The sequence below is a fragment of the Bos indicus x Bos taurus genome, chromosome 24, assembly GCF_003369695.1.
Source record: "Bos indicus x Bos taurus breed Angus x Brahman F1 hybrid chromosome 24, Bos_hybrid_MaternalHap_v2.0, whole genome shotgun sequence".
Taxonomy (NCBI): Eukaryota; Metazoa; Chordata; class Mammalia; order Artiodactyla; family Bovidae; genus Bos; species Bos indicus x Bos taurus.
This window is the reverse complement of record NC_040099.1, coordinates 39657376-39685010: the sequence shown is the minus strand read 5'-3', so window position 1 is coordinate 39685010 and position 27635 is coordinate 39657376. Positions and strand designations below refer to the sequence as shown.

The window sequence follows — 27635 nt, the reverse complement described above, 5'->3', positions numbered from 1 at the left end:
GGAACAGGCCAAGCTGACTCCATCTTGAAAACGAAGGAAACTATCTTGCACTTTCAGTGAATTTTGGACTATGTGCCTGGTGGCCATGGGGATAACATACCTACGGCCAAACTGATAAACACGATTCCATACCAATATTTCCCATCGCCAAAAAGAATGTAATAATCCCCTATGTAGTCAATCACCTTTATAATCTTTATGGCGCCCATTGGTGTAATCTACAATGTATAACCAGCTGACTCTTCTGAATATGAAACATGGCTGTAACCTGATTGTATCTCCCTTTAACACTTTCCAGGCTAGGTTTAAGGAATTTGGGGGTGTGGGCTTGAGCAGTACACGTAAGGTATATAAGGTTTTCACAAAAGTCGGTCGGGGTCCCTGGCTAAAGAGGAAAGTCTGCCTCGGACCCGCTGGTGTAATAAACTGCACTCCACTATCCACGCTGTCCTTCTGAGTGAGTTTGTTTCCTGGAGGGTTTGGCTGTAACAATCTCAGTGGCTTCTCTCACTGCAGAGCACAGGCTGTAGAGCACGTGGGCTCAGTAATTGTGGCTCGGGGGCTGTAGAGCTCAGACTCAGTAGTTGCGGCACAGGGCATGTTGGATTTTCTCAGACCAGGGATCAAACCCATGTCCCCTGCATTGGCAGGTGGACCCTTAACCACTGGACCACCAAGGAAGTCCTTCACTATTTTCTCTGGATGGGAGTTAAAAATTTTGTCTTAGTCTCCTATCTCAGTTCAGTTCAGTTCATTTCTGTCGGTCAGTCGTGTTCAACTCTTTACGAGCCTATGGACTGCAGCACGCCAGGCCTCCCTGGCTATCACCAAGTCCCGGAGTTTACTCAGACTCATGTCCATTGAGTCAGTGATGCCATACAAACATCTCATCCTCTGTCATCCCCTTCTCCTCCTGCCTTCAATCTTTCCCAGCATCAGGGTCTTTTCAAATGAGTCAGTTCTTCGTGTCAGGTGGCCAAAGTATTGGAGTTTCAGCGTCAGCATCAGTCCTTCCAGTGAATATTGAGGGTTGAGTTCCTTTAGGATGGACTGGTTAGATCTTCTTGCAGTTCAAGGGACTCTCAAGAGTCTTCTCCAATAGCATACCTCTTTAGGCAAGAGGAACTGGGTCTGGCAGACGTGGCTGAAACCTTTCTTATCTGCTGAGAGCTAGCGAGGGGACAGTTCACAGGTTGCGATGCTGGTGAGCCCGTTCCCTTGACCAACACTCTTTTGTATTAATATAAGGTCTCCTGCTTGGGTCTTAGACTCCAGATGACCATGGCAATGTCTGGAGTCACCATATAGTTGTTTTATTCTCAGGAAGCAGCTTGGGGTGTCCTCTGGGATCCACCCCCAAGGCTGGTGGCAGGGTCCCCTGAGATTGCTGGATCTCATGAGCCTGTGACAAGCCCCATGCTCATCAATTTATCAAGCCCTTACAGTGTACAGACCCTGAGGATAGAGCTTTGAATAAAATAAATCCTCTCTGTCCTCATGGGGCTTTCGTTCCAGAGGGGAGGAGAGGATAAGCAGAAAAGGATGCATGTTCAGCAGCCTCAGGGGTGGAGGCTGAGAGGGGCACAGGCCTGCCCTCGCAGTAAGTGTCCTGAAGACAGATGCTTGGACAGATGTGTTGCAGGAAGGAGGACCCCTTCCAGGGCCCAAAACTGGGTTCTTGTCTAATAAGAATTGTTGGAAATGAACTGTCCAAGGAGCAGTGTCAGCATGTGCTGACAAAGCAAGAGATTTTATTGGGAAGGGGCACCTGGGTGGAGAGCAGTAGGGTAAGAGAACCCAAGAGAACAGCTCTGCCACGTGGCTCACAGTCTTGGGTTTTATGGTGATGGGATTAGTTTCTGGGTTGTTTTTAGCCAGTCATTCTGACTCAGGGTCCTTCCTGGTGGTACATGCCTTGTTCAGCCAAGATGGATGCCAGAGAGAAGGATTCTGGTAGGTGGTTGGACATGTGGTGTCTCCTTTTGACCTTTCCTGAACTCTTCTGGTTGGTAGTGGCTCATTAGTTCCATGTTCCTTACCAGGACTTCCTGTCATAAAACAACTCATGCAAATGGTTTCTATGGTGTCTGGCCAGGGTGGGCGGTTTCAGTCAGTGTGCTTCCCCTAACAGATGCACAGGACAGACAGCTAGGTGGCTTCTGGGAAGAAGCCCAGCCTGCAGGTGTGTGGTGGAACCACAGGGAGGTGAAGGCACTGGAGTGCAGAGGTGAGGGCCAGGAGCCGGGAGGTGAGTGGCAGGTGTGGCCATACCTTGAAAGCCCTGTAAGGAGTTTGATGTCTCTTCTGAATGTCATTCGTCTGAAGTGTCTACTGAGCTGAGTGGTCTGGGCCAGGCCGAGGCCAACCGCTTTAGGGACATGGGCAGGAGGGGCAAGTGTTCTGCGTGTATAGACAAGGAGCAGAGAGCTGGGACTGCCCCATGGCCTGGGGGGCTTCCTGTCATTCATTCCTGCATCTAATTCCCTGGGACTGCTCTCCATCAGGCCGTCGCTGGCTTGGGGACTCATGAGCTCTGCCCTGCCCCCCTCTGCCCATTTTGGAAGCCTTCACAGGAGATGAGAGTCCATCAGACCACCAGGTTCTGGTTCCATAGTTTAATGAGTTTTAGGATTTGTAGAGAATGACATGCATGTTGAGAAATCACACTCAACAGGTTTGAATTCCATACACTGAAAACACACTGAAGCAGTTTAGAGATTTTCATTTAAATCTTTTGTGTCTGCTGAAGGACATCGAATTTATGGCAGAAAACTGAATAAGAATAATATGGTTATTATGCACATGGTTACATCTTGGGGGCATTGTGGGTAATCCATCCTTTTTTTTAGGTTATGGAAAAGATAGATTTGTTTGGATGGATTGCCTGAAGGCATGAAAATTACAAAATGCTCCCGAGAAATTATTCAGAGTTCTGTTAAGTATTTTCTTCCTTAGTATAAAGCAGATTTTTACTTCAATTTAAATTTCTTAAAATTCACTATGTATTCTGTTGTGTTTAATCTTTAAAGAATCCTTAACTTCCTATGACTTTTATCGCTAAAATTTTCAGTTTTCTATGGACAAACCTTCCCCCCTCCACACACACCCTTTAAACATACAATTACGTACTTTAATTAAATGGAGAGTAGAAAACTTTGCACTGAAAGCCAGCTAAAATTGCCTGCAAGGCGGGAGAACTGGATTCGATACCTGGGTCAGGAGATCCTGAGGAGAAGGGAATGGCTACCCATTCCAGTATTCTTGCCTGGAGAATCCCATGGGCAGAGGAGCCTGGTGGGCTTCAGTCCATGGAGTCTCAAAGAGTTAGACACAACTAAGCAACTAACACTTCCACTAACATTTTAAGTGCCTTTTAGAATACATTTCCTTTTGCTTTTAATGAGTTAGTCAATTAAACTTAGTCTGGTGCTTTGAGACCTGCTGATAAACCAGGTAGACTCTGACTGTACCTGGTCCAGGTGTATTTACGTGCAATGAAAAAGAGGGTGATATTTCACACAGATTCAAAGGGTTTATGAGAATTGGGTAGCACATACTCACATGCTCTGTATCCCAGCAGCCTAAAGGGTGTTCAGGAGAGGGGGTCACGGCCCCGCCTCCTCTGGGCCCTCGGGGAGCCACACACTGGGGAGGGGCCGGAAGTCTGGGGCCAGAAGAGGCCCGGTCACCTGCTGACTACGTCCCCTGAGGATAGCCCACCCCCTTCCCCAGGCTTCTGTAAACCAGTGTTCACAGCTGCTCAAAGTGTTTCATTGTTGTTTTTATTTGCTCGCTAAGTCGAGTCAGACTCTTTGTGACCCCATGGACTGCAGCGTGCCAGGCTCCCTTGTCCTTTATTACCTCTTGGAGTTTGCTCAAAACTCATGTTCATTGAGTTGGTTATGCTATTCAACCGTCTCATCCTCTGTCGCCCCCTTCTCCTCCTACTCTCAGTCTCTCCCAACATCAGGGTCTTTTCCAGTGAGTCAGTTCTTCCCATCAGATGGCCAAATCATCGGAGATTCAGCTTCAGTGTCAGTCCTTCCAATGAATATTCAGGGTTGACTTCCTTTAGGATGGACTGGTTTCATAGACTTATTTCAAGGAAAGAGAGTTATAGAGATATGAAAATGCTTTTTAAAATATACTAAAGGAAACTAAAGATCAAGACCCAGTATAGACAGTAAAGAAGTAGGAAGAAAACCTTCTTCCAGGCCCCAGATAGTGTGCATACTTTCTAAATTTCTAGCCTGGCTAACTTACAGCCAGGAAAAGTGGAGCTTTATCATTGTCATAAGAATCCTTGGTATTTTTAATACTAAAAAATATGTGCAGGTACTAAAAAAAGCATTTATTGTTTTCAACTATAATTTATTTATGGATAAGTGCATGTGTTCCTTAAACATGGAGAAAGCCATTAATTTCAACTCTGGTCAAAGTAAGTGATAATCTTAGTGCTAAAGAACTTATCTTACAACATTTGCAAATAATGGTATTTGGAAATATCACATCAGATCAGATCAGTTGCTCAGTCGTGTCCGACTCTTTGCGACCCCATGAATCACAGCACACCAGGCCTCCCTGTCCATCACCAACTCCCGGAGTTCACTGAGACTCATATCCATCGAGTCAGTGATGCCATCCAGCCATCTCATCCTCTGTCATCCCCTTCTCCTCCTGCCCCCAATCCCTCCCAGCATCAGAGTCTTTTCCAATGAGTCAACTCTTCGCATGAGGTGGCCAAAGTACTGGAGTTTCAGGTTTAGCATCATTCCTTCCAAAGAAATCCCAGGGCTGATCTCCTTTAGAATGGACTGGCTGGATCTCCTTGCAGTCCAAGGGACTCTCAAGAGTCTTCTCCAACACCACAGTTCAGAAGCATCAATTCTTCAGCGCTCAGCCTTCACAGTCCAACTCTCACATCCATACATGACCACAGGAAAAACCATAGCCTTGACCAGATGAACCTTTGTTGGCAAAGTAACGTCTCTGGTTTTGAATATGTGATCTAGGTTGGTCATAATTTTCCTTCCAGGGAGTAAGCGTCTTTTAATTTCATGGCTGCAGTCACCATCTGCAGTGATTTTGGAGCCCAGAAAAATAAAGTCTGACACTGTTTCCACTGTTTCCCCATCTATTTCCCATGAAGTGACGGGACCGGATGCCATGATCTTCGTTTTCTGAATGTTGAGCTTTAAGCCAACTTTTTCACTCTCCACTTTCACCTTCATCAAGAGGCTTTTGAGTTCCTCTTCACTTTCTGCCATAAGGGTGGTGTCATCTGCATATCTGAGGTTATTGATATTTCTCCCGGCAATCTTGATTCCAGCTTGTATTTCTTCCAGTCCAGCGTTTCTCATTATGTACTCTGCATATAAGTTAAATAAACAGGGTGACAATATACAGCCTTGACGAACTCCTTTTCCTGTTTGGAACCAGTCTGTTGTTCCATGTCCAGTTCTAACTGTTGCTTCCTGACCTGCATACAAATTTCTCAAGAGGCAGATCAGGTGGTCTGGTATTCCCGTCTCTTTCAGAATTTTCCACAGTTGATTGTGATCCACACAGTCAAAGGCTTTGGCATAGTTAATAAAGCAGAAATAGATGTTTTTCTGGAACTCTCTTGCTTTTTCCATGATCCAGCGGATGTTGGCAATTTGATCTCTGGTTCCTCTGCCTTTTCTAAAACCAGCTTGAACATCTGGAAGTTCACGGTTCACATATTGCTGAAGCCTGGCTTGGAGAATTTTGAGCATTACTTTACTAGTGTGTGAGATGAGTGCAATTGTGCGGTAGTTTGAGCATTCTTTGGCATTGCCTTTCTTTGGGATTGGAATGAAAACTGACCTTTTCCAGTCCCGTGGCCACTGCTGAGTTTTCCAAATTGGCTGGCATATTGAGTGCAGCACTTTCACAACACCATCTTTCAGGATTTGAAATAGCTCCACTGGAATTCCATCACCTCCACTAGCTTTTTTCGTAGTGATGCTTTCTAAGGCCCACTTGACTTCACATTCCAGGATGTCTGGCTCTAGGTGAGTGATCACACCATTGTGATTATCTGGGTCGTGAAGATCTTTTTTGTACAGTTCTTCTGTGTATTCTTGCCATCTCTTCTTAATATTTTCTGCTTCTTAGGTCCATACCATTTCTGTCCTTTATCGAGCCCATCTTTACATGAAATGTTCCTTTGGTATACCACCCATCAAAAGCCTAGAGGGAGTGGGGAAATTATTTGATATTACCATATTCAGTAAACAGTGTATTTTAAAATTAATACCAGTTACTCTAAGAACTGAAGAGGGAAAATGATAAGGGAAATAAAACCTACCTGCATGACAAAAGAGAAAAGCACAAAATAAAAGCTTGTTTCCTGGGAATTTTTTAAATGAGTGTATACCTGGTAACAGTCCGTTGGAATATTTTTACTGGCTGGCTTCATTCTGGAGGACAAGTGTTGATACTCGGTAGACTTTTCTGATGATAAACGTCACAGTTTTGACAGTGGCTCAGTCCTGTTTGGTGTCCTTTCTGCCTCTCCCTCGTTGTGCTGTTACAGGCCAATGCCTAAGGAATTTCAGGTCAGAATGAAGCTGGAGGCCATCGTCAGGAAGAACCCTTCCTTGATATGTGTTTGGAGACCATAGCAGATATTGTTGGAAATTGCTTGCAAGTGCATTTTGACAATTGGGATGATAGTTACGATTATTAGTGAGACACCGACATGCGTTGTATTTCCATGTGTTCGTGTTTGCTGTTAAGAATTTATGTTCACTCCACCACTGAACAGTTTCAGCCAAGTCGCTGTTCTTGCCATTCTTATAGTAACAAACATCAGGAATTTCGAGGCTGACTTGTCACTACCTTCTCTTGCTTGTGAACTGTTGAATTTAAGAGCCTGGGAAACTGTTTCTCCGTCTCTGAGAGGTTGCCTAATGAGGTCTCATCTGAAATAATGTGACCAGTTCAGAGCACTGCACCATATCATGTCTAGTTTGTAAGGGAAGCATTTTTGTGAAGAGAAACTTAAGAACTTACAGTATTTTTTTTTTCCTGAAAAATGTTGAACTCAGACTGTCATATTTTTAAAAGGAAAGATTCGGGGAGACTAGAGAGAATAATTTGAAAGCCTACGGGGAGCAGAGAAAATGTATGCTTGCCATGCCATTAAATTAACATTGCAGGAGTTAAAAGGATTTTTGGGGTGAAAATCTGAAATATGGAAGAGGGCATGGCAAAAATAATTTTTGTGGCCTTTCTTCAGAGTATATATCCTGAATAATCAACAGATCCCCACCTGAGGCTGTGGTTCTTCACCTGCATGTCTCTGGGAGGGGGGCAGTTTTCATCTTTGAATTAAGCAGAGTATAGCTTCATTTCTGTATGTGTCTTAGGTAGAATAGTCTGTGCCCCTGGAAAAGAAAGAGGGAGGAAATTGTAGGCATATGAAGTCCGGTCTGTCCTATTAAAATTTGGACTGACCTATTAATATTTTCTTGCTGCTGGCAAGAAGTGGTAGGAAAGGTTTATTAAAATATTCACTCTTTGGGGAGATCACTGGCAGTTCAGGTCCTAGTCAAACACTTTTTAAAGAAATATTTTTAAATTTCAAGAAGGTTATGTAAAAGAAGTTTGGCCACTCAGCTGACAAAATAGAATCCTAAAATTACTTCTGATTTTCTTAGGCTGTAAAATATTTTAGCTGTGCAGTAATATTTTCCATGTGTCTTTTAACATCCAGAATGATCACTACTCTTGGATTCTTTCTCCAGTGTTAATACGGGATCTAAAATAGAATCCTGTTTCTGCAGGTATGATGTCAATCGTCCTTTAGGTCCAGCCAGTTGGTTGGTGTTGGGATCATGGAAGAACTCTGTTAGAACCCCAAGATGAGTGGGCTGATTGAGTTCTCTGAAGCCATCTCTACCTGAGTGGCAATGCCCATTTTATTTTTGTTTATGCAAACCACATTTCAATACAAAGGGTGTCATAAGGATACTGTAGAAGATTCTGTTAACCCTTGAGGGACCCAGAGGTTGGGAATCTGCAGATCCTTCCTCATAATACAAATGGACTGTGTTTATAAAGACATATTAGGCAGCTGTTTAAAAAGTTGGTACTGTTTTTTATCCAACAAAATGAGAAGCATTGCCATGAACCAACATTTAAAACTATTTATTTCCACTTAGGTAACTTAACTTATAACTAATGTTAATTCATTAACTGACTTTGACCACCTGATGCAAACAGCAGACTTCATTAAAAAAGACCCTGAAGCTGGGAAAGACTGAGGGCAGGAGCAAAAGAGGACGGCAGAGAACGAGATGGTTGGATGGCATCACCTAGTCAACGGACGTGAGTCTGAGCAAATCTGGGAGGTAGTGAAGGACAGGGAAGCCTGGCAAAAAGTCAGATACGATTTAGCGACTGCACAACGTCAACAACAAGGTTATTAAATATACTTCACTTTGGAGTTAAATGTAAGAAATGCAGAAACCTAAAAAGTGAAAATTGATAATGAGAGCTCAGACTTGCCAGATTCTTTCACCAAGCCAACTTAGTGGCTGAACACTGACATAGGAACTCATTTCTTGTTATTTATCTGTTTCCTCATTACAGAAACAGAATCTCTCCACTTACTTAGTTCTCTGATTTATTTCAGTGGCATTTTATAGCTTTTATTTTATTTTATAGCTTTTCTTATGTAGATCTTATATATATTTGGCTAAATTTTATAGCTATTTTATTATTTTGGATGCTAATGTATACAGTACTATGTTTTTAATTTCAAATTTCACTTGTTCTTTGCCAGTGTATAGGCAAGCAATTGAATTTCTATATATTAACCTTGTATCCTGCAACCTTGTTATAATCCATTATTGATTCTAGATTTTTGATTAGTTGCTCAGTTGTGCAACCCTTTGCAACCCCATGGACTGTAGCCTGCCAGATTCTCCAGGCAAGGATACTGGAGTGCTTTGCCATTCCCTACTCCAGGGGATCTTCCCAACCCAGGGACTGAACCCAGGTCTCCTGCATTGCAGGCAGATTCTTTACCGTCTGAGCCACCAGGGAAGCGCGTAGAAGGGAGAGAACCTAGTAAGAATAAAAGAAAGGGATCTATATATATTTGTGTAAAAACATTATCAAGATCTAATTCACATGCTGTACAATTCATCCATTTATAAAATCCAGGGTTTTAAATATATTTACACAATTGTACAGCCATCACCACAGTCAGTTTTAGAATGTTTTCATCACTTGGGCCACTTAGCTCTTATCCCCAACCCTCCGATTCTGCAGCATTCGGAGAACATCAGTCTACTTCCTGTCTGACCCATTCTGAATATTTCATGTAAATAGAATCACATGAGCTGTGGCCTCTGGTGTCTGACTCCTTTCACTTAGCTTAATGATCTTAGAGTTCATCCACATTGCTGCATGCATCGGAGTGCATTGTTTCTTTTTAGTTTCTAATAATATTCTTTGCGTAGATAAACCACAGTTTGCATATTCAGTTTATCAGTTGATGGGCATTTGAGCTGGTTTCACTTTTTGACTCCTTCAAATAGTGCTGCTGTGAATATTTGTGTATGCGTTTTTGCTTGAACGTGTTTTCTAGGGTTTATACATAGCATTGAAATTGGGGTCATATAGTAATTCTACATTTGCCTTACTGAATAGTGAGTGAGTAATTACTTACTGTGGAGAAGGAAATGGCAGCCCACTCCAGTATTCTTGCCTGGAGAATCCCACGGACAGAGAAGCCTGGTGGGCTACAGTCCACGGGGTCGCAAAGAGTCGGACATGACTGAGCGACTTAAAACTTAATTACTTACTGACTTTTTAACCACAGGAGGCTGCACTTTTTAAAATTCCCACAAGTAGTGGGAAATCCCATGGAGCCCTGGGGGGCTACAGTCCACGGGGTCGCAAAGAGTCAGACACGACTAAACAACAAGTGGTGTGTGAGTGCCACAGCTTCGCCACATCCTTGATGACACTTGCTGTGTGTTCCTGTGTACTACTTTGTAACAAATTACCATGAAGTTAGTGAGCTGAAGCAGTACAGATTTCCTGTCTTATTATTCTGGAAGTCAGCAGTTCAAGATGGGTTTCACTTCGGTTTTGGAATATTAATGAGGAATTAGTGGGATGGGTAGATTGAGGTCTTTTTATGAAAGACCTTTAAAAGCCAAAGTGAGGAGTTTATAGTCAAACACTGATGTAACCATGGTGGAGCATTTATTTTGCAATAATAGGCCAAATTGGGGCTTCCCCTATGGCTCAGCTGGTAAAAAATCCACCTATAATGCAGGAGACACAGAAGATGCAGATTTGATCCCTGGGTTGGGAAGATCCCCTGGAAGAGAAAATGGCAACCCACTCCAGTATTCTTGCCTGAAGAATTCCATGGACAGAGAAGCCTGGCGGGCTACAGTCCATAGGTTGCAAAGAGTTGGATACAACTTAGCAACTAACCAACAACAACAATATGTAATTTAAACAAGAGATAGGCATACCAGACCACCTGACCTGCCTCTTGAGAAACCTGTATGCAGGTCAGGAAGCAACAGTTAGAACTGGACATGGAACAACAGACTGGTTCCAAATAGGAAAAGGTATATGTCAAGGCTGTATATTGTCACCCTGCTTATTTAACTTATATGCAGAGTACATCATGAGAAATGCTGGGCTGGAGAAACCACAAGCTGGAATCAAGATTGCCAGGAGAAATATCAATAACCTCAGATATGCAGATGACACCACCCTTATGGCAGAAAGCAAAGAACTAAAGAGCCTCTTGATGAAAGTTAAAGAGGAGAGTGAAAAAGTTGGCTTAAAGCTCAACATTCAGTAAACTAAGATCATGGCATCCGGTCCCATCACTTCATGGCAGATAGATGGGGAAACAGTGGAAACAGTGGCTGACTTTACTATTTTTATTTTTCTGGGCTCCAAAATCATTGCACATGGTGATTGCAGCTGTGAAATTAAAAGACGCTTACTCCTTGGAAGGAAAGTTATGACCAATCTAGATAGCATATTCAAAAGCAGAGACATTAGTTTGCTAACAAAGGTCCATCTAGTCAAGGCTATGGTTTTTCCTGTGGTCATGTATGGATGTGAGAGTTGGACTGTGGAGAAAGCTGAGTGCCAAAGAATTGATGCTTTTGAGCCGTGGTGTTGGAGAAGACTCTTGAGAGTCCCTTGGACTGCAAGGAGATCCAATCAGTCCATCCTAAAGGAAATCAGTCCTGGGTGTTCATTGGAAGGACTGATGCTGAGGTTGAAACTCCAATATTTTGGCCACCTGGTGCAAAGAGCTGACTCATTTGAAAAGGCCCTGATGCTGGGAAAGATTGAGGGCAGGAGGAGAAGGGGATGACAGAGGATGAGATGGTTGGATGGCATCATTGACTCGATTGGACATGGGTTTGGGTGGACTCCGGGAGTTGGTGATGGACAGGGAGTCCTAGCGTGCTGCGGTTCATGGGGTCGCAAAGAGTTGAACAAGACTGAGTGACTGAACTGAACTGAACTGAAACATTAGAATAGTCATCTTATTGTTCATACTGTTTTTGTAGCCTTTCCCCCCACTTACTTGAAGATATAATTTGAACATATTCCCTTTCTTTAAATAGTCCTTGATAACCTGGTTATTAATGACTGCATCCTTGTCTATATGTGAGTATACTGCACTTTATTTTTGTATTGTACATTAATTTTGTCTAGTTCTTAAATAACAATAGAAGACATGCTTTTATAAAAATAGTTATATGTTTATTGCTTAAATTTTTTTTTTAATTTTAAATATTTTTAAAAATCTAAATAAAACTTTTTTAAGTTTGTTATTATTTTGTGGTTGTTGTTAGTGGAATTATTATATTGCAGAATATGGAGGTAATTTTTAAGCTTTGAGTAAATATTTATAGATTGCCCTTCATATATTTTCTTTTCTTCCAACGATATAAGAAAATTCAGATATTAAAAAGAAAAAAATGGAACAAGACCAGATATCTCAAAATATAGACACAGATTTTATGTGAAGATTTTAAATTTGTTTGCCTGTTTTTTTCTATTGAGTTGTATCAATTCTTTATATATAACCTCTTATCAGATAACATAATTTGCAAACATTTTCTCCTACTCAGTAGGTTGCTTTTTCATTTTGTTGATGATTTTCTTTTCTGTGCAGAAGCCTTTTAGTCTAATGTAGTCCCACTCATTTCTTTTTGTTTTCATTGCCTTTGCTTTTTGTATCAAATCCCGGAAGTCATCACCACTATCAGGAGCTTATTGCCTGTTTTCTTCTAGGAGTTTTTAGGGTTTTAGGCCTTATAGTCAAGCCCTTAATCTACTTTCCAGGTTTGTACAAGGTAAATTAACCTGCTCCATACTGGCATTTCTCTGTAATAGATTTATGTTTGGCATCCTCAATTACTAGATATTAATCAGTTTTCATTCACTAATTTCCTTTCCCATTTCCAGGAATCTTTGTTGCCAATTCGCATCTGCTTTTGGCTTTTTACCTGTTTTCATTGTAGCTTTATGTTCTTGTACTAGTTTCATTAAAGTTTTTGTATAATATACATGTGTTTATACTGTATTATTACATTCATTTCTCCTTATACCCAAGTTACTCTCTTCTAGTAAATAGCAGGTGGAGGTAATTCCTCCATGCTAATTTTCATGAGCTAACTAGCATATCAGACCATTCTATAAAATGTTAGTGCCGTAATACATTAAGAATGGATTTCTTGCTCCTGTCAAAGTACAGTCATGGTTGATAGGAGTCAGTTCTGCTCCATTTAATTACTATCCCCTGGGTCCTTGGGAATCTTTTTTTCTCAGACCTGAGAACGGGAAGAGGGCTGATGGTCACACATGAGAGGGCTTTGGGGCCAGACTCAGAAGTGGCTTCTTGCATCGTTTCTGTGCACATGCATTGGCCAGAACGCAATTACGTATCAGCATTTAAATGCACAGAAGTAAAAGGAGTGCAGTTCATCTGTTTCCCCAAGAGGGAGATGAGCAATTAGCCATTCCATGCTATGCATTTTTTGCTAATTCCCATACCATTGCATATACACAGTCATGCACACTCGAACATGCATATGTTCATGAGCCCATGTCCTTTATAAAATCACTGCCTGCGCTATAAAAATGGGTTAATATTGTGTACATCTGTTTTCATCTTCTCGTTCCCAGTCAGTGGTGGCTTTTCTCGGTCTCTACCATTGGGAGGCCTAGACATATGAAGTCCCTGCTCTGCCTCATGAGCATGACCTGAATCAGAGCAAGAAGTAGTGTCTGAGGGGCTTTCCTAGAGAACCCAGCCTCTTAAAATGATGGCAGAACCCAGTCTGGCTTCCCTGGTGCTGGTGGTCTAGCCCCCATTGCTTGCTGGCACAGGTGCTTGCTCCTGTCTCAGTGCCCAGCAGTCTTGGAGCATCACTGGGCCTCAGAGCAGCTCCCTGGAGATCTTGATCTCTGTAAATTGCAGGTCAGGATACCTGGGCTCCAGCTTTGCTTATTAGTCGTCCTGCTTTTGACATGTCAGCCAGAGTACCAGGTCTCTCTTTCCTCATCGACAAAATGAGGAGTTATTAATAGAGGAAGAGGACTCTTAAGTCCTTCCAGCATGTATTTATGGTCAATATTCTGTCTGTTCTTATTGAACCTTCTCAGTACGACTCAGAAGATCCCTGTTTATTGCTTGTTATTAAAAAGACTGTTGTCTATTACTTGAGAATTGCTTGTCCTGGGACACCTATGATTTTGGGTTCTGAAATTGGCTTGTGGTATAATTACTGTTGTCTTGCCTCCATGGAACAGATTACCCAGACCAGAAGGTTAGGAATGTAAGGACTTGTGTTATTTATTCATGATCCCAGTTTTCTTCTCATTAGACTGTTGTTCCTGGGGAAAGTGATAGAGGATGTTGTTGTGAGCAAAGCCTGGAACCCATCTCACCGCTCAGCTGGTCTTCTTACGTGGCAAGCTGGGGTGTGTCATGCCTGCCTCCTGCGAACACCACACATCAGACGCCTCGTCTGGGCTCCGTCCAGGCTGGAGTGCTGCCTGGAAGTACCAGTGGGATTCTGAGGCACCATTAGGACACAGTGATGCACCAGAATCATTACTGGCTCAGCTTCCAGTGAACTCATGTGGGTGGAGCACACCATACATAAGCAGAAGCCAGGTAGACACGCTTCTCTTGGCCGTAAGTGAAGAGGGTGAAGGCTGTTGTTGTTCCCTGTATTTTTTTTTTTTTTCTTGTTTCAAGTATGAATTTAGCCATGTGACCGGATCTGTACCCTGCCCCTTCCTCTGTTCCTCTGCCTCCGCCCATGAGCCTGGCAGGACTCAGGTCCAGGCAGGAAGAGGAGAGGGGGGAATGGGTGTCATTTGCAAGGCTTTCATGGCTGGAAGACACTCTGTTCTTTGGGTTCATTGAACAGGGAAAATAGAATTCATGCATGTGTTTTCTTTTTTGCACATGCACAGCTCATTTCTGGAGAGTCACACAGAGGCAGTTAATACTTAAGAATCACTTAACACAATCACAGTCTTTTATTTTCACATATTGATCATGTATCTGGTCCTATCACTTCATGGCAAATAGATGGGGAAATAATGAAAACAGTGAGAAACTTTATTTTGGGGGGCTTACAAATCACCCCACTCCAGTACTCTTGCCTGGAAAATCCCATGGATGGAGGAGCCTGGTAGGCTGCAGTCCATGGGGTCGCAAAGAGTTGGACACGACTGAGCGACTTCCCTTTCACTTTTCACTTTCCTGCATTGGAGAAGGAAATGGCAACCCACTCCAGTGTTCTTGCCTGGAGAATCCCAGGGAAGGGGAGGCTGGTGGGCTGCCATCTATGGGGTCTCACAGAGTCAGACACGACTAAAGCGACTTAGCAGCAGCAAAATCACTGCAGATGGTGACTGCAACCATGAAATTAAAAAAACGCTTGCTCCTTGAAAGAAAAGCTATGACCAACATAGACAGAATTTTAAAAAGCAGAGACATTACTTTGCCAACAAAGGTCTGTCTAGTCAAAGCTATGGTTTTTCCAGTGGTCATGTATGGACGTGAGAGTTGGACTATAAAGAAGGCTGAATGCTGAAGAATTGATGCTTTTGAACTGTGGTGTTGGAGAAGACTCTTGAGAGTCCCTTGGACTGCAAGGAGATCCAACCAGTCCATCCTAAACGAGATCAGTCCTGGGTGTTCATTGGAAGGACTGATGTTGAAGCTCCAATACTTTGGCCACCTGATGTGAAGAACTGACTCATTGGAAAAGACCCTGATGCTAGGAAAGATTGAAGGTGGGAGGAGAAGGGGACAACAGAGGATGAGATGGTTGGATGGCATCACTAACTCGATGGACATGAGTTTAAGTAAACTCCAGGAGTTGATGATGGACAGGGAAGCCTGGCGTGCTGCGGTCCATGGGGTCACAAAGAGTCGGACACGACTGAGTGACTGAACTGAACTGATTGATCATGTAAAGCGAGTGGGGCTGTTCCTCTGGCCTCAGCTGCTGGGTCTGTCTTCGGGGCCAGAGCAGCACTGGATGCCTGCTCACCAAGCGTTCCTCACCCCACCACTTGCAGGTCTCATTTGTTGCCATTACCCTCCCTGAATGCGCTGGTCAGGTCCCCTGGGGGTCCTCCCAGGTGGGGAACCTGGAGCTGGCTGAGGAGCCTCAGTGCTCAAGGGGCAGATTCAGATCTTGTGCAGAAATGTGGAGGCCCAAGTAGCAAGGAATGAGTTTGGACAGTTTTTTAAAATACGAGCTATAAAGGTAAATGCAGCTGCAGAAATGTTAAACCAATGTATATTTTAAAATTATAATGAGAAATAGTAAACTTTGGAAATTGTAATTCTAAACCTTTAGTTATGAGAATAAAACCCTAATCGATGCAGAATAATTGGAAGAATTGGAAAAATCAATTCACAGTTTGAGGTCAGACAGTGATTGTGAGTCTTTTCAAACTTCTGAGGAGCCTCCTGGAGTGAGCTGGCCGGGCCACTTACTCACACCACCTTTGCACCCTGGTCCACCTGCTTGACCTTGTGGAATCAACGCGTGGACCAGTGAATGACTGCTCGTGAGCATGAAGGCAAGCAAAACAGCCTACTCAGAGGTTATCATAGACTTCCATTCTTGCTGCTGCTGCTGCTGAGTCGCTTCAGTCGTGTCCGACTCTGTGTGACCCCATAGACGGCAGCCCACCAGGCTCCCCCATCCCTGGGATTCTCCAGGCAAGAACACTGGAGTGGGTTGCCATTTCCTTCTCCAATGCAGGAAAGTGAAAAGTGAAAGTGAAGTCGCTCAGTCGTGTCTGACTCTTCTCGACCCCATGGACTGCAGCCCACCAGGCTCCTCCGTCCATGGGATTTTCCAGGCAAGAGTACTAGAGTGGGGTGCCATCGCCTTCTCCGTCCATTCTTAATAGGGGCTATTAAATTGTTGTTGTTATTCAGTTGGTAAGTCCTGTCCAACTCTTTGTGACCCCATGGACTGCAGCATGCCACGCTTCCTTGTCCTTTACTATCTCCTGGAGTTTGCTCAAACTCATGTTCATTGAGTCAGTGATGCCATCCAACCATCTCATCCTCGGTCCCCTCCTTCTCCTCCTGCCCTCAGTGTTTCCCACCATCAGGGTCTTTTCCAATGAGCTGGCTCTTAAGACATCTGGTGGCCAAAGTACTGGAGCTTCAACTTCAGCGTCAGTCTTTCCAATGAATATTCAGAGTCGAGTTCCTTTAGGACTGAATGGTTTGATCTTGCTGTCCAAGCGACTCTCAGGAGTCCTCTCCAGTACCACAATTCAAAAGCATCAGTTCTGTGGCTCTCAGCCTTCTTTATGTTTTTTAACTCTTGCTTTTAGTTAAAAATACTAAAGTGGAGGTGACTTATTTACTATTGTTTCTGTACACAAATGTAGGTGACCACTTTCCTCCTCGAAGTGCTTTGAAAGCCCCATCAACCTCTGATGCTGAGCCCCTCATTTCTGGTCCTGTCTGTCCACTGAGTGGGAACTTTGACCTTTTCATCTCAGGGACTGCTGGACAGTCAGTGATGCCAGAATAATATAGGTGGATCATATGTAGTCCCTGTGTGTTAGCTGTTCACCCATTTTGAGGGAACACCTTTTCACACATTTTGATGGAATATTGCTTTTAGCAATTTGTTAGAATACCAACTTGTAAAGTTCAAATTTGTACTTATACATTTATTCCAGAATTAAACCAAGTATAAAGAAAGTGCACTGATAGCATAGTTAGGGATATTTATGTTCTAAACCAGTGGTTTTCAAGCTCTATTCCCTTTCAACTCTGTGTCCTCAGGGCTCCCTGGCTCATCTTTAATCAGAATTTTCTATAGTGAGCTTCTCCATATTATTATTTTTTTTTTTTTTACTGGACGTCTTCTCAAGATCAAAAGGGATTTAAAACAAAATGCTATTTCGTTTTTTAAAAAGCAGTTGATTATAATAGGTCCAGTTAGGAGGAAGAGGGATACTCAAATTAAGAGGGCTGGAAGTTCTAGTGTACTAGAAAGAGTTTTATGTACAGCAAAACATTCAGCAAGTAAAAGTACCAGTTGCTTGTAGTCTCACATTCCTTCTTGCTTTATGTCAAAGCTTCATTTTATTTTTCCAAGAAGAAAATTACAAGAAAGTAAAATTACAAAAAGATCTGGTCAAAAGGGCAACCCCCAGGCTCTGTCACAGGGTTGTTACGGGTTCACCTTAAGCTGTATGTCTTTGGCATCTGAAACAATTATGTTTATTATCAGCACAGACCTCAGGGAGAAAAGAAAGATTTTCAAGGATCAGAGAGTAAACTATAGTCAGTATCCTCCATTCAGTAGACATGATAATGGATCTTAGAGAGAAATATGTTTTTATAGAAGCTGTAGAGTAACAAACCAGGTATTGGAGAAATATTCAACTGTTTTGTAAGTCATGAATTATCAGAGGTTTTATTTTCCTGCTGCTATTTCTAAACTTGAGAAACCCAATACGCTTTCATTTTCAAGCAAGTCAAAGAACACTTATAGCTTTCAGAGTGAACCTTTTTGCCACGTCTTAAACACTGGCCGAGTTGTCTTTTGACTGATTTTTGGTGAATTTTCTGTTTCCCTGATTTGGTAAGCTCCAGAGCATTTTCCCCCACTCCATTTTCTTTAATATTCCTTGAGTGACCATCTTTGTAGACTCCTGGTTCCCAGCATTTTAAGACTGGAAAGAAACTTTAAGTTAATACAGTCTAACATGGTTATATTAAAGATGAAATAAGAGAAACACAGGCTGTGGCTTTAAATTACATTGTGGTATGGTTTTAAAACAGCTTAACTGTTATAATTATGGCAGCTTTTACCTGTTTTAAATTTAGATATAAAGGATCATATGTTTATCTTTTCTAATTTCTTAAGTTATAAGGTTAATTTTAGAAAAAAATGAAAGCATCTAAGCCAGTGGATAAATTATAATAAGATCCTTTTTTTGAACCCTGTGATTATTAATGAATTTATCATTTAATCTGTCTTTGTCTTTTAAATATCTTGAAAATAACCAAAACATTCTTTTAACTCTTACAGGTTTTTGTGAAACCTGGGTAAAATATTAATAATATGCATAAAATGTCTGTGTGTTCTTAGAACTACAGTTGTATTAAATATCTGATGCAAAAGTAGAACAGTCATGTTTTAGAAAATGTTAGCAACACGTCTGAATTGTTGGATTTCTCATGACTTGTCCCTCTTGTAACATCACAGCGATGCACCATGGTTTTCTCCTGAATGTGAAACCGGAAGATGTGGGTAAGCGAAACCCCAGGTGAATTTGCTTGCTGCAATTATGGATTTTGACAACCAAAGAAAAAAGGTACACGTTTACATTAGTGTGATATTATACTGGCGTTTTCCCTGTGTCTCCTGTGAGGCTGGCTTCAGAGGCTCTAAGTTCTTGTCTCAGAAGGAGGAGGATTGAACTTGGTCTGAGTTCATTGCTGGTCTTGTGTCTCTGGTCTCGTGTCTCAGCCGACATGTGTGGAAGAGGATTCTATAGATTAGACACAACTGATTTTCTGAAGGCTTTCACACATCTTTGTTTGCACTTGCTGCTTAGATGTCATAAATTTTGTTCCTTTAAAAAAAAAGCTTCTTTTTGTTGGTATCATCAGAGTTTTCTTGGAACTGTTGTCATTAAGCAGCTTAAGAATGATTACCTCCTTGTTCTCTACTAGTCAAACAAAAAGTTTGATGTTGAAGTGAAAATCGATTCACAGATTTCTATACCATCCTTGTTGTGACATCTGTGTGTGTTTTTTTTAAATATACACATCTTCAAAATTAAATTATCCTTAAGTGAAAGCCTTTCATTTTTTTTATACAGACAGCTGAAAGCAACTGTGGAATTCAATAAATCTTCTACAGCATATGACAGTTCAAAATTCATTTTCCATACAAGCACAGTTTATTTTCATATTAATAAAAAATTGAAGTCAATGAATATTTATAGGCTTTATTAATAAAGATGTATTTAAGTTGGATATACAGTTGGATATAATTGAAAAGAAATCTTATTTGCTCTATGCCTAATTTGAAAATAACTTCTAATTCATCTCATAGAGAATAATCAGTATATATATATTTTAGTAAAATATAGAGATGAGTATTTGGCTTGGCCATGGGTTATCAAGAGCAGATATTGGCAATGTCCTTTATTTTTCTGATAAGTGAAAACAATAACTGTGCTAAATGCTATTCAGGAATATGTTATAGATGTTCTATCCCACATACATTGTTATTAATGTTTACATTTCATTTTAAGCATATTAAGTTCTTATTTGTGGCTTTCTATTGTTTACTCTTATTATAGCGCTTACTGTAGAAATGATCTTTGGATCTCATAATTATAAATTCAGTAATGTTTCATTACTGAAAATGAGCATCAATTTTTTTCTTTATATTCTTACTTAACTTTCATTATAAAATCACTACATTTCTAGGAAAAGCTTAATCTTGATAGTACATCACATGTTATTTAGAATTTTAATTGACAGATTATTTTCTTGTGATTCCTAAGATACATAATACAATAGTATCCAATTGAGCATATTTACAAGCTTATTGTGTGATCACATTGGATTAGTATTACCTTTTGAAATATCATTTGAAAATACCATATGAAAACCTTTAGCTCCTAAAGTAAATTTAGTATACTTCTTTATTTACTATCTCAGCATTGAATTTTTAAAATCTCTTATGATTTCGCTGATCCTTCCAAAGAAATATTTCATATGTCTTCTTTCTCTTTCATGGAAGTTCCTTTGTCCTTTATTAGTGGAAAAAAAGTTGAAAAGTATCTGGTACTTCTGACGAGATTAGAACCCTAATGTTACCTCCATGGCTGTGGGCAGAATGGAAATCCCTTTAGGATTTTAGGGCTAAATTAAGATGTGACATGGGGCTTTAGAAAATCTGTGGTGAATTGCTTCCACACACCCTTAGGTCTGCCAGAATATATCCATCTTGAAATGACATACATGTCTTGGGGCTTGTGGAGAATTTGAGGTCCCCCAAGGAGCCTCTGACCTCCTGCAGCACGCACTGTCACGGCCCGTGCCTTGTCTCCTCCCCAGGCAGGCCCGCAGTTGGGTATATGCTCCTCCTGCCCCCGGAGGTGGAGGGGAGGAGATGGCCTGGGGGCTGGCCCAGTTGTCTGAATAGAAGCAGATTACAGAGAAGACTCAGAAGCATGGCTTCAGATCCTATTCAGCAGTGTTCCCAAAGATACAGGGCGTTGAAAATGAGCATCAGGTTTTTCCTCTGAATTCTTGTTCAAGGCGATTAAAGGTGGAGGGTGAGACTCTTTCCAAGTAGGGAAATTAGTTGCTTTCCCTATCTTCTCTTGGCCTGATGCATCCATCTGTGCCTTTATGAATGTGTTGATCCTATTGTTCCGTAATCTTCTCTTTTGAAGTCAATATCCTTAAGGACTGTCTTTGTCCCTCTCAGGATGGATGCTGAGTGTACGTGTGAATGAATGGGTGAGTGCAGGGGTGCTCAGTGGCATGGAGTGTACCCTAAAACCCTCCTATTTGAATGGGAGTCCAGTGTGTCAGTCACAGAGCACTCTCCCCTTGAGCCCAGCTGCCAGGAAATCTAAGGTGGCCTTCTGCACAGGAAAGCTCCCTAGGTCACCCTGGTGGGGTTTCTTTCCAGCTCTGACTCCTGTTTAACCAAGTTAGTAACTTCGTGGTTACCTGACCTATTTACGTTTCCCCCCTCTGGAGAGCAGTGGCCCGTAGTGCCCCCCGGGAGGTTTGCTATAAGCATCGGGATAAGGAGCCTCGCTGTGCCCGGCTCTTTCTAGGGCCTCAGTGGCCACCACCGTGGTTACTGGTCAGTGCAGGTGCTCTGGGCCGCTCTCCCAGGAGCCCTGGGCCTCATGGAAGTCATCACCAGCTGTAGAGGGAGAGGAGATGAGCCCAGGCTCCCTGGGGAACAAAACAGCGAGTCTTCCCGGAATCCCTGGAGATGCTGGCAGAGAACGTGTGATGTACCGTGGGCCCAGTCTTAATACTGATGGTGATGATGATGCCAGACACTTTTCTCAGGGCTTTTTATGCACTAGTGTATCCTCACAGCAGCTGGAACGATGTAATATATGACCCTGTGTGTCTGGCCTCTTTCACTTGCTGTAACGTTTTGAAGGTTTCATCCAAGTTGTAGCATGAATCAGTGTTTTATCCTTTTTTGTTTCTGAACAGTATTCCCTTGTATGGATGTATCACGTTTTGTTCATTCATCACTGATCGACGTTTGGGTTGTTTCCCTTTTGGCTATTGTAATAATGCTGCTGTGAACATCTGGGTGTGTTTTTGTGTGCGTGCATGCTTTCACTTCACTCAGGTACACATCTAGGAGTGGAATTACTGGATCTTATGGTATTTGGAGAAGGCAATGGCACCCCACTCCAGCACTCTTGCCTGGAAAATCCCATGGATGGAGGAGCCTGGTGGGCTGCCAGTCCATGGGGTCGCTAAGAGTTGGACACGACTGAGTGACTTCACTTTCACTTTTCACTTTCACGCACTGGAGAAGGAAATGACAACCCACTCCAGCGTTCTTGCCTAGAGAATCTCAGGGACGGGGGAGCCTGGTGGGCTGCCGTCTATGGGGTCACACAGAGTCGGACATAACTGAAGCAACTTAGCAGCAGCAGCAGCATGGTATTTCTCTGTTTAAAATTGTTCTCCAAAGTGGCTGCACCATGTCACATTCTCATTGGAACCTCTCACAAAGGTCCAAGGAACCTCTCTACATCCTTGCCAACATTTGTTCCTATCTATTCTGTTTATTTTGTACTTATCCTATTGGGCCTTATGTGTTTAGATCCCGAGAGTCTGGATTATGACCTGTGACCACTTGCATCTTGGCCGAGAGGGGTGGGCTGCAGCAGTGGTTGCTCTGTGGCTGTAGTAACGGTGGTCACAGTAGTGGATGTGATGCTGTTGGTCTCCAGTGTCAGAGACACAGTCCTAGTAGAATAAGAAGACCCAGGTGCTGAATATGGGGTTTGTTCCAGGTACCTAGTTAGGTATGTCGTGTATCTCATCTTTATCTTCACAACAACTCTTGTTAATTTTTTTATTGAGATATAGTTGACGTGTAGCGTTGTATCAATATGAGTTTTAGGTGCACCATATGATTCAAGATTTGTTTATGTTCTGCAAGCATCACCACCGTAAGTCTAGTCACACAACAGCCCTTCTAGGTAGGTGTTATTTCTTCTTTATAGTCGGCATGGAGAACTGAAGTCGACCAGAGTGTCTTAGACAGTCTGCTTAGACTGTGTGCTTAGACAGTCAGTCGTGTCAGACTCTTTGTGACCCCATGGACTGTAGTCCATCAGGCTCCTCTGTCCATGGGGATTCTCCAGGCAAGAATACTAGAGTGGTTGCCATGCCCTTCTCCAAGGGATCTTCCTGATCCAGGGATAGAACCCAGGTCTGCTGCACTGCAGGCAGATTCTTTACACTTAGGTAATTAGACAGCTAGTGTACACTTAGATGTTTTGCTCTCATTTTAGCTCTTACTTAAGAGCTATGATGAGCCATTGAAATTAAGGAGCATCATTGTCAGTGTTGGAGAGTAGGACCATGGCAGTCTGTGTGAAGATATTCTACACTCTGCCAGGACTAGTCAGGCCAGGTATTCTGATTTTCATACTGAAAATTTCAGTTGTGTGTGGTTCATTGGTAGGTGAGCTGTGAAGTTTTTCTTACAATGGTAAGACTTTAAGATGCTACTTCTTGATTATATGTGTGCTGAGCGCTAAGTCGCTTCAGCTGTGTCTGACTCTTTGCAACCCCATGGACTATAGCACGCCAGGCTCCTCTGTCCATGGGAATCTCCAGACAAGAATACTGGAGTGGGTTGCTGTGGATTACGGTGTATATTAATTACCATGGTTACTCTCTAATAAATATTTATGATGTACTCAGTGTGTGTCGCGTTCAGTTTACAGCCAACTATTATGGTTAATAACTGTTCTTTTGTTTGGTTGCACACTGTACTCTGTTATATCTGAAAACCCATTACTGTCCCCTTATCAGGAATTGTACATTAAATTACAATAGACGGATGGATGCTTTTAGGAAGTTTAGCCTTAATTTGGGGGAAAAAAATGTATTCTACAAATAAACTTAAAACAGAGAATTTAAAAAAGAGTAATATTTGATAAATATTTGCCCCGTGGGAAGCGCTGCTAAGCTGTGAAATGAATTATAGATGAATTCCAAATAGATGTTTTAGGAACTTCTACTGAATCATTAATAAATTGAGTCTCTTCAGCAAGTCTTTTCATATTTAATGCATTAACTGGATTATGTATTTGTGGCATTTCTAAATGAAACAAGAGCATCATAGCCAAGAGGAATTGTCGGGGTAAGTGGTTTATGTGTAGGACTCGAAGCTGGTTTGAATTTTAGGTCAGACCAATAAGTTTAAAGCTTTTTGTTTGAAAACACCTGCGGGTGGACTCGTGCAAAGCGAAAGTCCAAGCACAAGCCTGTGAGTGCTCGCTGTAATTAAGGCTTGCCAGTGCTCGAGGAAGTCGCCTGACCCCCACGGGTCCTGGTGTAATTATCTGTCAGAGAGGGAGCAGAGTCTGGAGTTCGTCCTGTCACTTGGCAGTGTCTCCAACAAGGATGCATTTTTGAAAACGGTTTTGAAATACGAGGCTAAAACAAGATACCCCGTTTAAAATGACAGTCCTTTGAGCTAAACTTCTAATTAATGGCCATTATGGTACCGCGGTGATTGATCACCATCTTCATTTGGGAAGGAGACTGGGACAACTTTCAAAAATATTATGACCCATTAATGAAAAGATAATTTTCCGAGTAGGTGACAATATTAATTAGTGTCAGCCGTGATTTCCGGAAGAGTTGAAGCGGGTACATCCGTGCGACCACAGTCACAACAAACAGCGATCGATGGTGCGACCACAGTCACAACAAACAGCGACCGATGGTAACTGCTCTGCTGCTCCCTCGGGTGTGGCGTCCCATGCGGGCTCTTCCTCTCCCCGTCCATGCAGCCACCCCACAAGGGAGCCTCGGGGAGGAACCAGCGCAGGTGGCTCGGGCGACTCCCCCGAGGCTACAGGGTCTCTATGTGGTAGAGCAGATGGGGACCAGGTAGCCCAGATCTACAACCCGAGCTCTTCCTCTGTAGCGCGGCATCTCCACCTGTGCAGGGCAGACAGTGACTCAGCCCTGGGGGCCGTGTAGCTCTGGCGCAGCCGCTGGCTCTGTGGTTTAGCACAAAAGCAGCCATCAACTACCTGGAAGCTGTGAGTGTGGCTGGGTCCCTAGAAAACTTTATTTGTGGACAATTCCAATTCTTATACGTGTCATCAAATAGTCTTCTTCTTTTTTTTTTTTAGCAGTTTAAAAATGTAAAAACCATTTTTAGCCACTGGCATGCACAGAATGGGTGCCAGACCCTGTTTAGCCTGGCAACTGTATTTGCCAGGTCTTGTCTTAATAGATCCGCCGTGCTGATTGGACGGTGAGATGAACTCACTGAGTTGTTACCTTTAGTATAATCTGTTTTAGACCCCCACCTTATTTTTTCAGATATTTGATCTGTAAAGAAAACCAAATCGGTATTTAATTTTCAATCTAGTTTTAGGTAAGTTTTATACAGTCAGTCAAGGAGGTAGAAGAGATGGTGCCATGGATCAACACTTTCTAGACTTAAATGCATGTTTCTTAATAGCAATGGATTGTTGTTTTTTAGTTGCTAAGTCATGTCCAATGCTTTGTGACCCCTTGGACTGTAACCCACCAGGCTCCACTGTCCATGGGATTTCCCAGGCAAGAATACTGGAGTGGGTTACTATTTCCTTCTCCAGGGGATCTTCCCAACCCAGGAATTGAAACTTGCATCTCCTGCACTGGCAGGTGGATTCTTTACCACTGAGCCATCAGGAAAACCCATCAGTGGATTATCAGTCATTAATTCAATTTTCAGAGTAAAGGTAGTCAGTCTCTCTGCCCCTGCCACCCCATGATGTATATTCTTTCCCAGAGTCAGTGTCTCTGCCGCTGCTGGTGTATTTTCCAAGAACTGTGTGGAGACTTACCTTGCACATTTTTTATGGAAGTCAGTGTATCTAGCACAGAAACCTTCCTGGCAGCGTGAAGAACTGTGGTGGCAGGGAGCTGGCCCACTGGGCTGGAGCCACTGCCACGCTCCCGGGTACCCTCACCTGCTCATCCCCCAGCCTGACCTGCAGGATCTGCCAAGATCCTGCCGTGTGACTGTTTGGCTGGAGGCGCCAGCTGAGTCACGAGCTCGGGAGAATAGAAATAGCACATTTCACAGCTTCTCCACAGAACACTGTCTGTGTGGAACCTCTTAAATAAAATATGACGATGAAGGAGCACTGGTTGTTCTGAACCCTTGTTTCGGGATCATGCATCTCTTTGAGTGTCTGCTGTAGACGACGAAGCTGCAGAGTGCACGTGCCTGTATACACAGAGGCTGGATGCTGTTTGTGTTTCAAGGGTTAATGGACTTTTTTTAAACTTTTCATTTTGTACTGGGGTATAGCCAATTAACAATGTTGTGGTAATTTCAGGTGAACAGTGAAGGGACTCAGCCATACATATACATGTATCTATTCTTCCCCAAACCCCCCTCCCAAGCAGGCTGCCACATGACATTGAGCAGAGTTCCATGTGCTCCACAGTCCTTATTGGTTATCCGTTTTAAATATAGCAGCGTGTACATGCCCATCCCAAACTCCCTAACTATCCCTTCCCCCTGGCAACCATAAGTTCATTCTCTAAGTCTCTGAGTCTCTTTCTGTGTTGTATATAAGTTTATTTGTATCATTTCTTTTTAGATTCCACAGATAAGGGATGCCCTATGATATTTCTCCTTCTCTGTCTGACTTATTTCACTCAGTGTGACAGTCTCTAGGTCTATCCATGTTGCTGCAAATGGTACTATTTCATTCTTTTTAATGGCTATCATTCCATTGTATATTTGTGCCACATCTTCTTTATCCATCCCTCTGTCGATGGACATTTAGGTTGCTTCTATGGCTTGGCTCTTGTGAGCAGTGCTGCAGTGAACCCTGGGGAGCATGTATGCTTTCAGATCATGCTTTTTGTGTTTTTTTTTTTCAAGAGTTAATGGACTTTTGACCAAGTTAGTGGAAGGCCCTCCATTCCCTATACTCTATCACCTCATTCAAAGCTTTGCATTTACTCAGAAATTGTGAGGCTGCTTGCCTGCTGTGATAGTGAAGACTCATTCCCCAGGCTTCGTCGGATGGTGCTGTCTAGATGGTGCTGTCACTGCCTTCGGAGCAAACCAGAGAGTCTGTGGCTGCATCTTAGCTTCGAAGGAGACACGGTGTCTGCTGTTGCTCTGAACAGAAGTGTGCCTTTTCTGACCAGCTGCCACGCTGACATCCCAAATGCCCTCGCTAATACTGACACTTGGCTAATTATGCTGAGCGTTGTCTCTTTCTCTCACATCCTGCTTTACTCTATTTTTACCCCTGGAAGAATATCTCTCAAAAATAAAGAACTAAATGAAGACACCCCAGAATAAACTGATTAGGCAGGGTGGCGAATACAGCTCCCACCTTGTTACAGAATCTGTGTCGTTCCTTGTGATAGACTCGGGGAAAGGGAGATCTTCTCCAAGCAGGGCGTGGGTGGAGTCTCACTCGGGTTAATTTATTTTCAAATGAAGTTGTGTTATCTTTCCATTGCTGCTGTAACAAATTACTGCAAACTCAGTGGCTTAAAGTGACACAAACTGGCACATTATATTTCCCTGTGTTGCTGGGCTAGAGCGGAGGTTTCAGCAAGGCCATCTCCCTTCAGGGAGCTCTGAGGAGTCCAGTTCCCAGTCTTTGTCAGTTTCTATTCCTTGGCTCTTGGTGCTTTTCTTCGCCTTTAAAGTCAGCAGGCAGGACAAATAGAGTAGCATCGAAACATGTATATCACCATATGCAAAATTAGATAGCTAGTGGGAACTTGCTGTATGATGAAGGGAACTCAAACCTGGTGCCCTGTG

At 42.7% G+C, this 27635-nt stretch overlaps 1 protein-coding gene across 1 annotated transcript in view; it reads left to right on the top strand.

Moving 5' to 3' along the window:
- The window catches only part of L3MBTL4 (L3MBTL4, histone methyl-lysine binding protein), a 156725-nt gene that overhangs the window by 12201 nt on the left and 116889 nt on the right, over positions 1-27635 (top strand). The window contains 8 exon segments of the mRNA XM_027525960.1: positions 2850-2934; positions 6560-6635; positions 6638-6728; positions 7617-7621; positions 7835-7893; positions 12370-12380; positions 18801-18866; positions 18869-18909. Of these exon segments, the coding sequence (XP_027381761.1) occupies positions 2850-2934; positions 6560-6635; positions 6638-6728; positions 7617-7621; positions 7835-7893; positions 12370-12380; positions 18801-18866; positions 18869-18909 (434 nt within the window).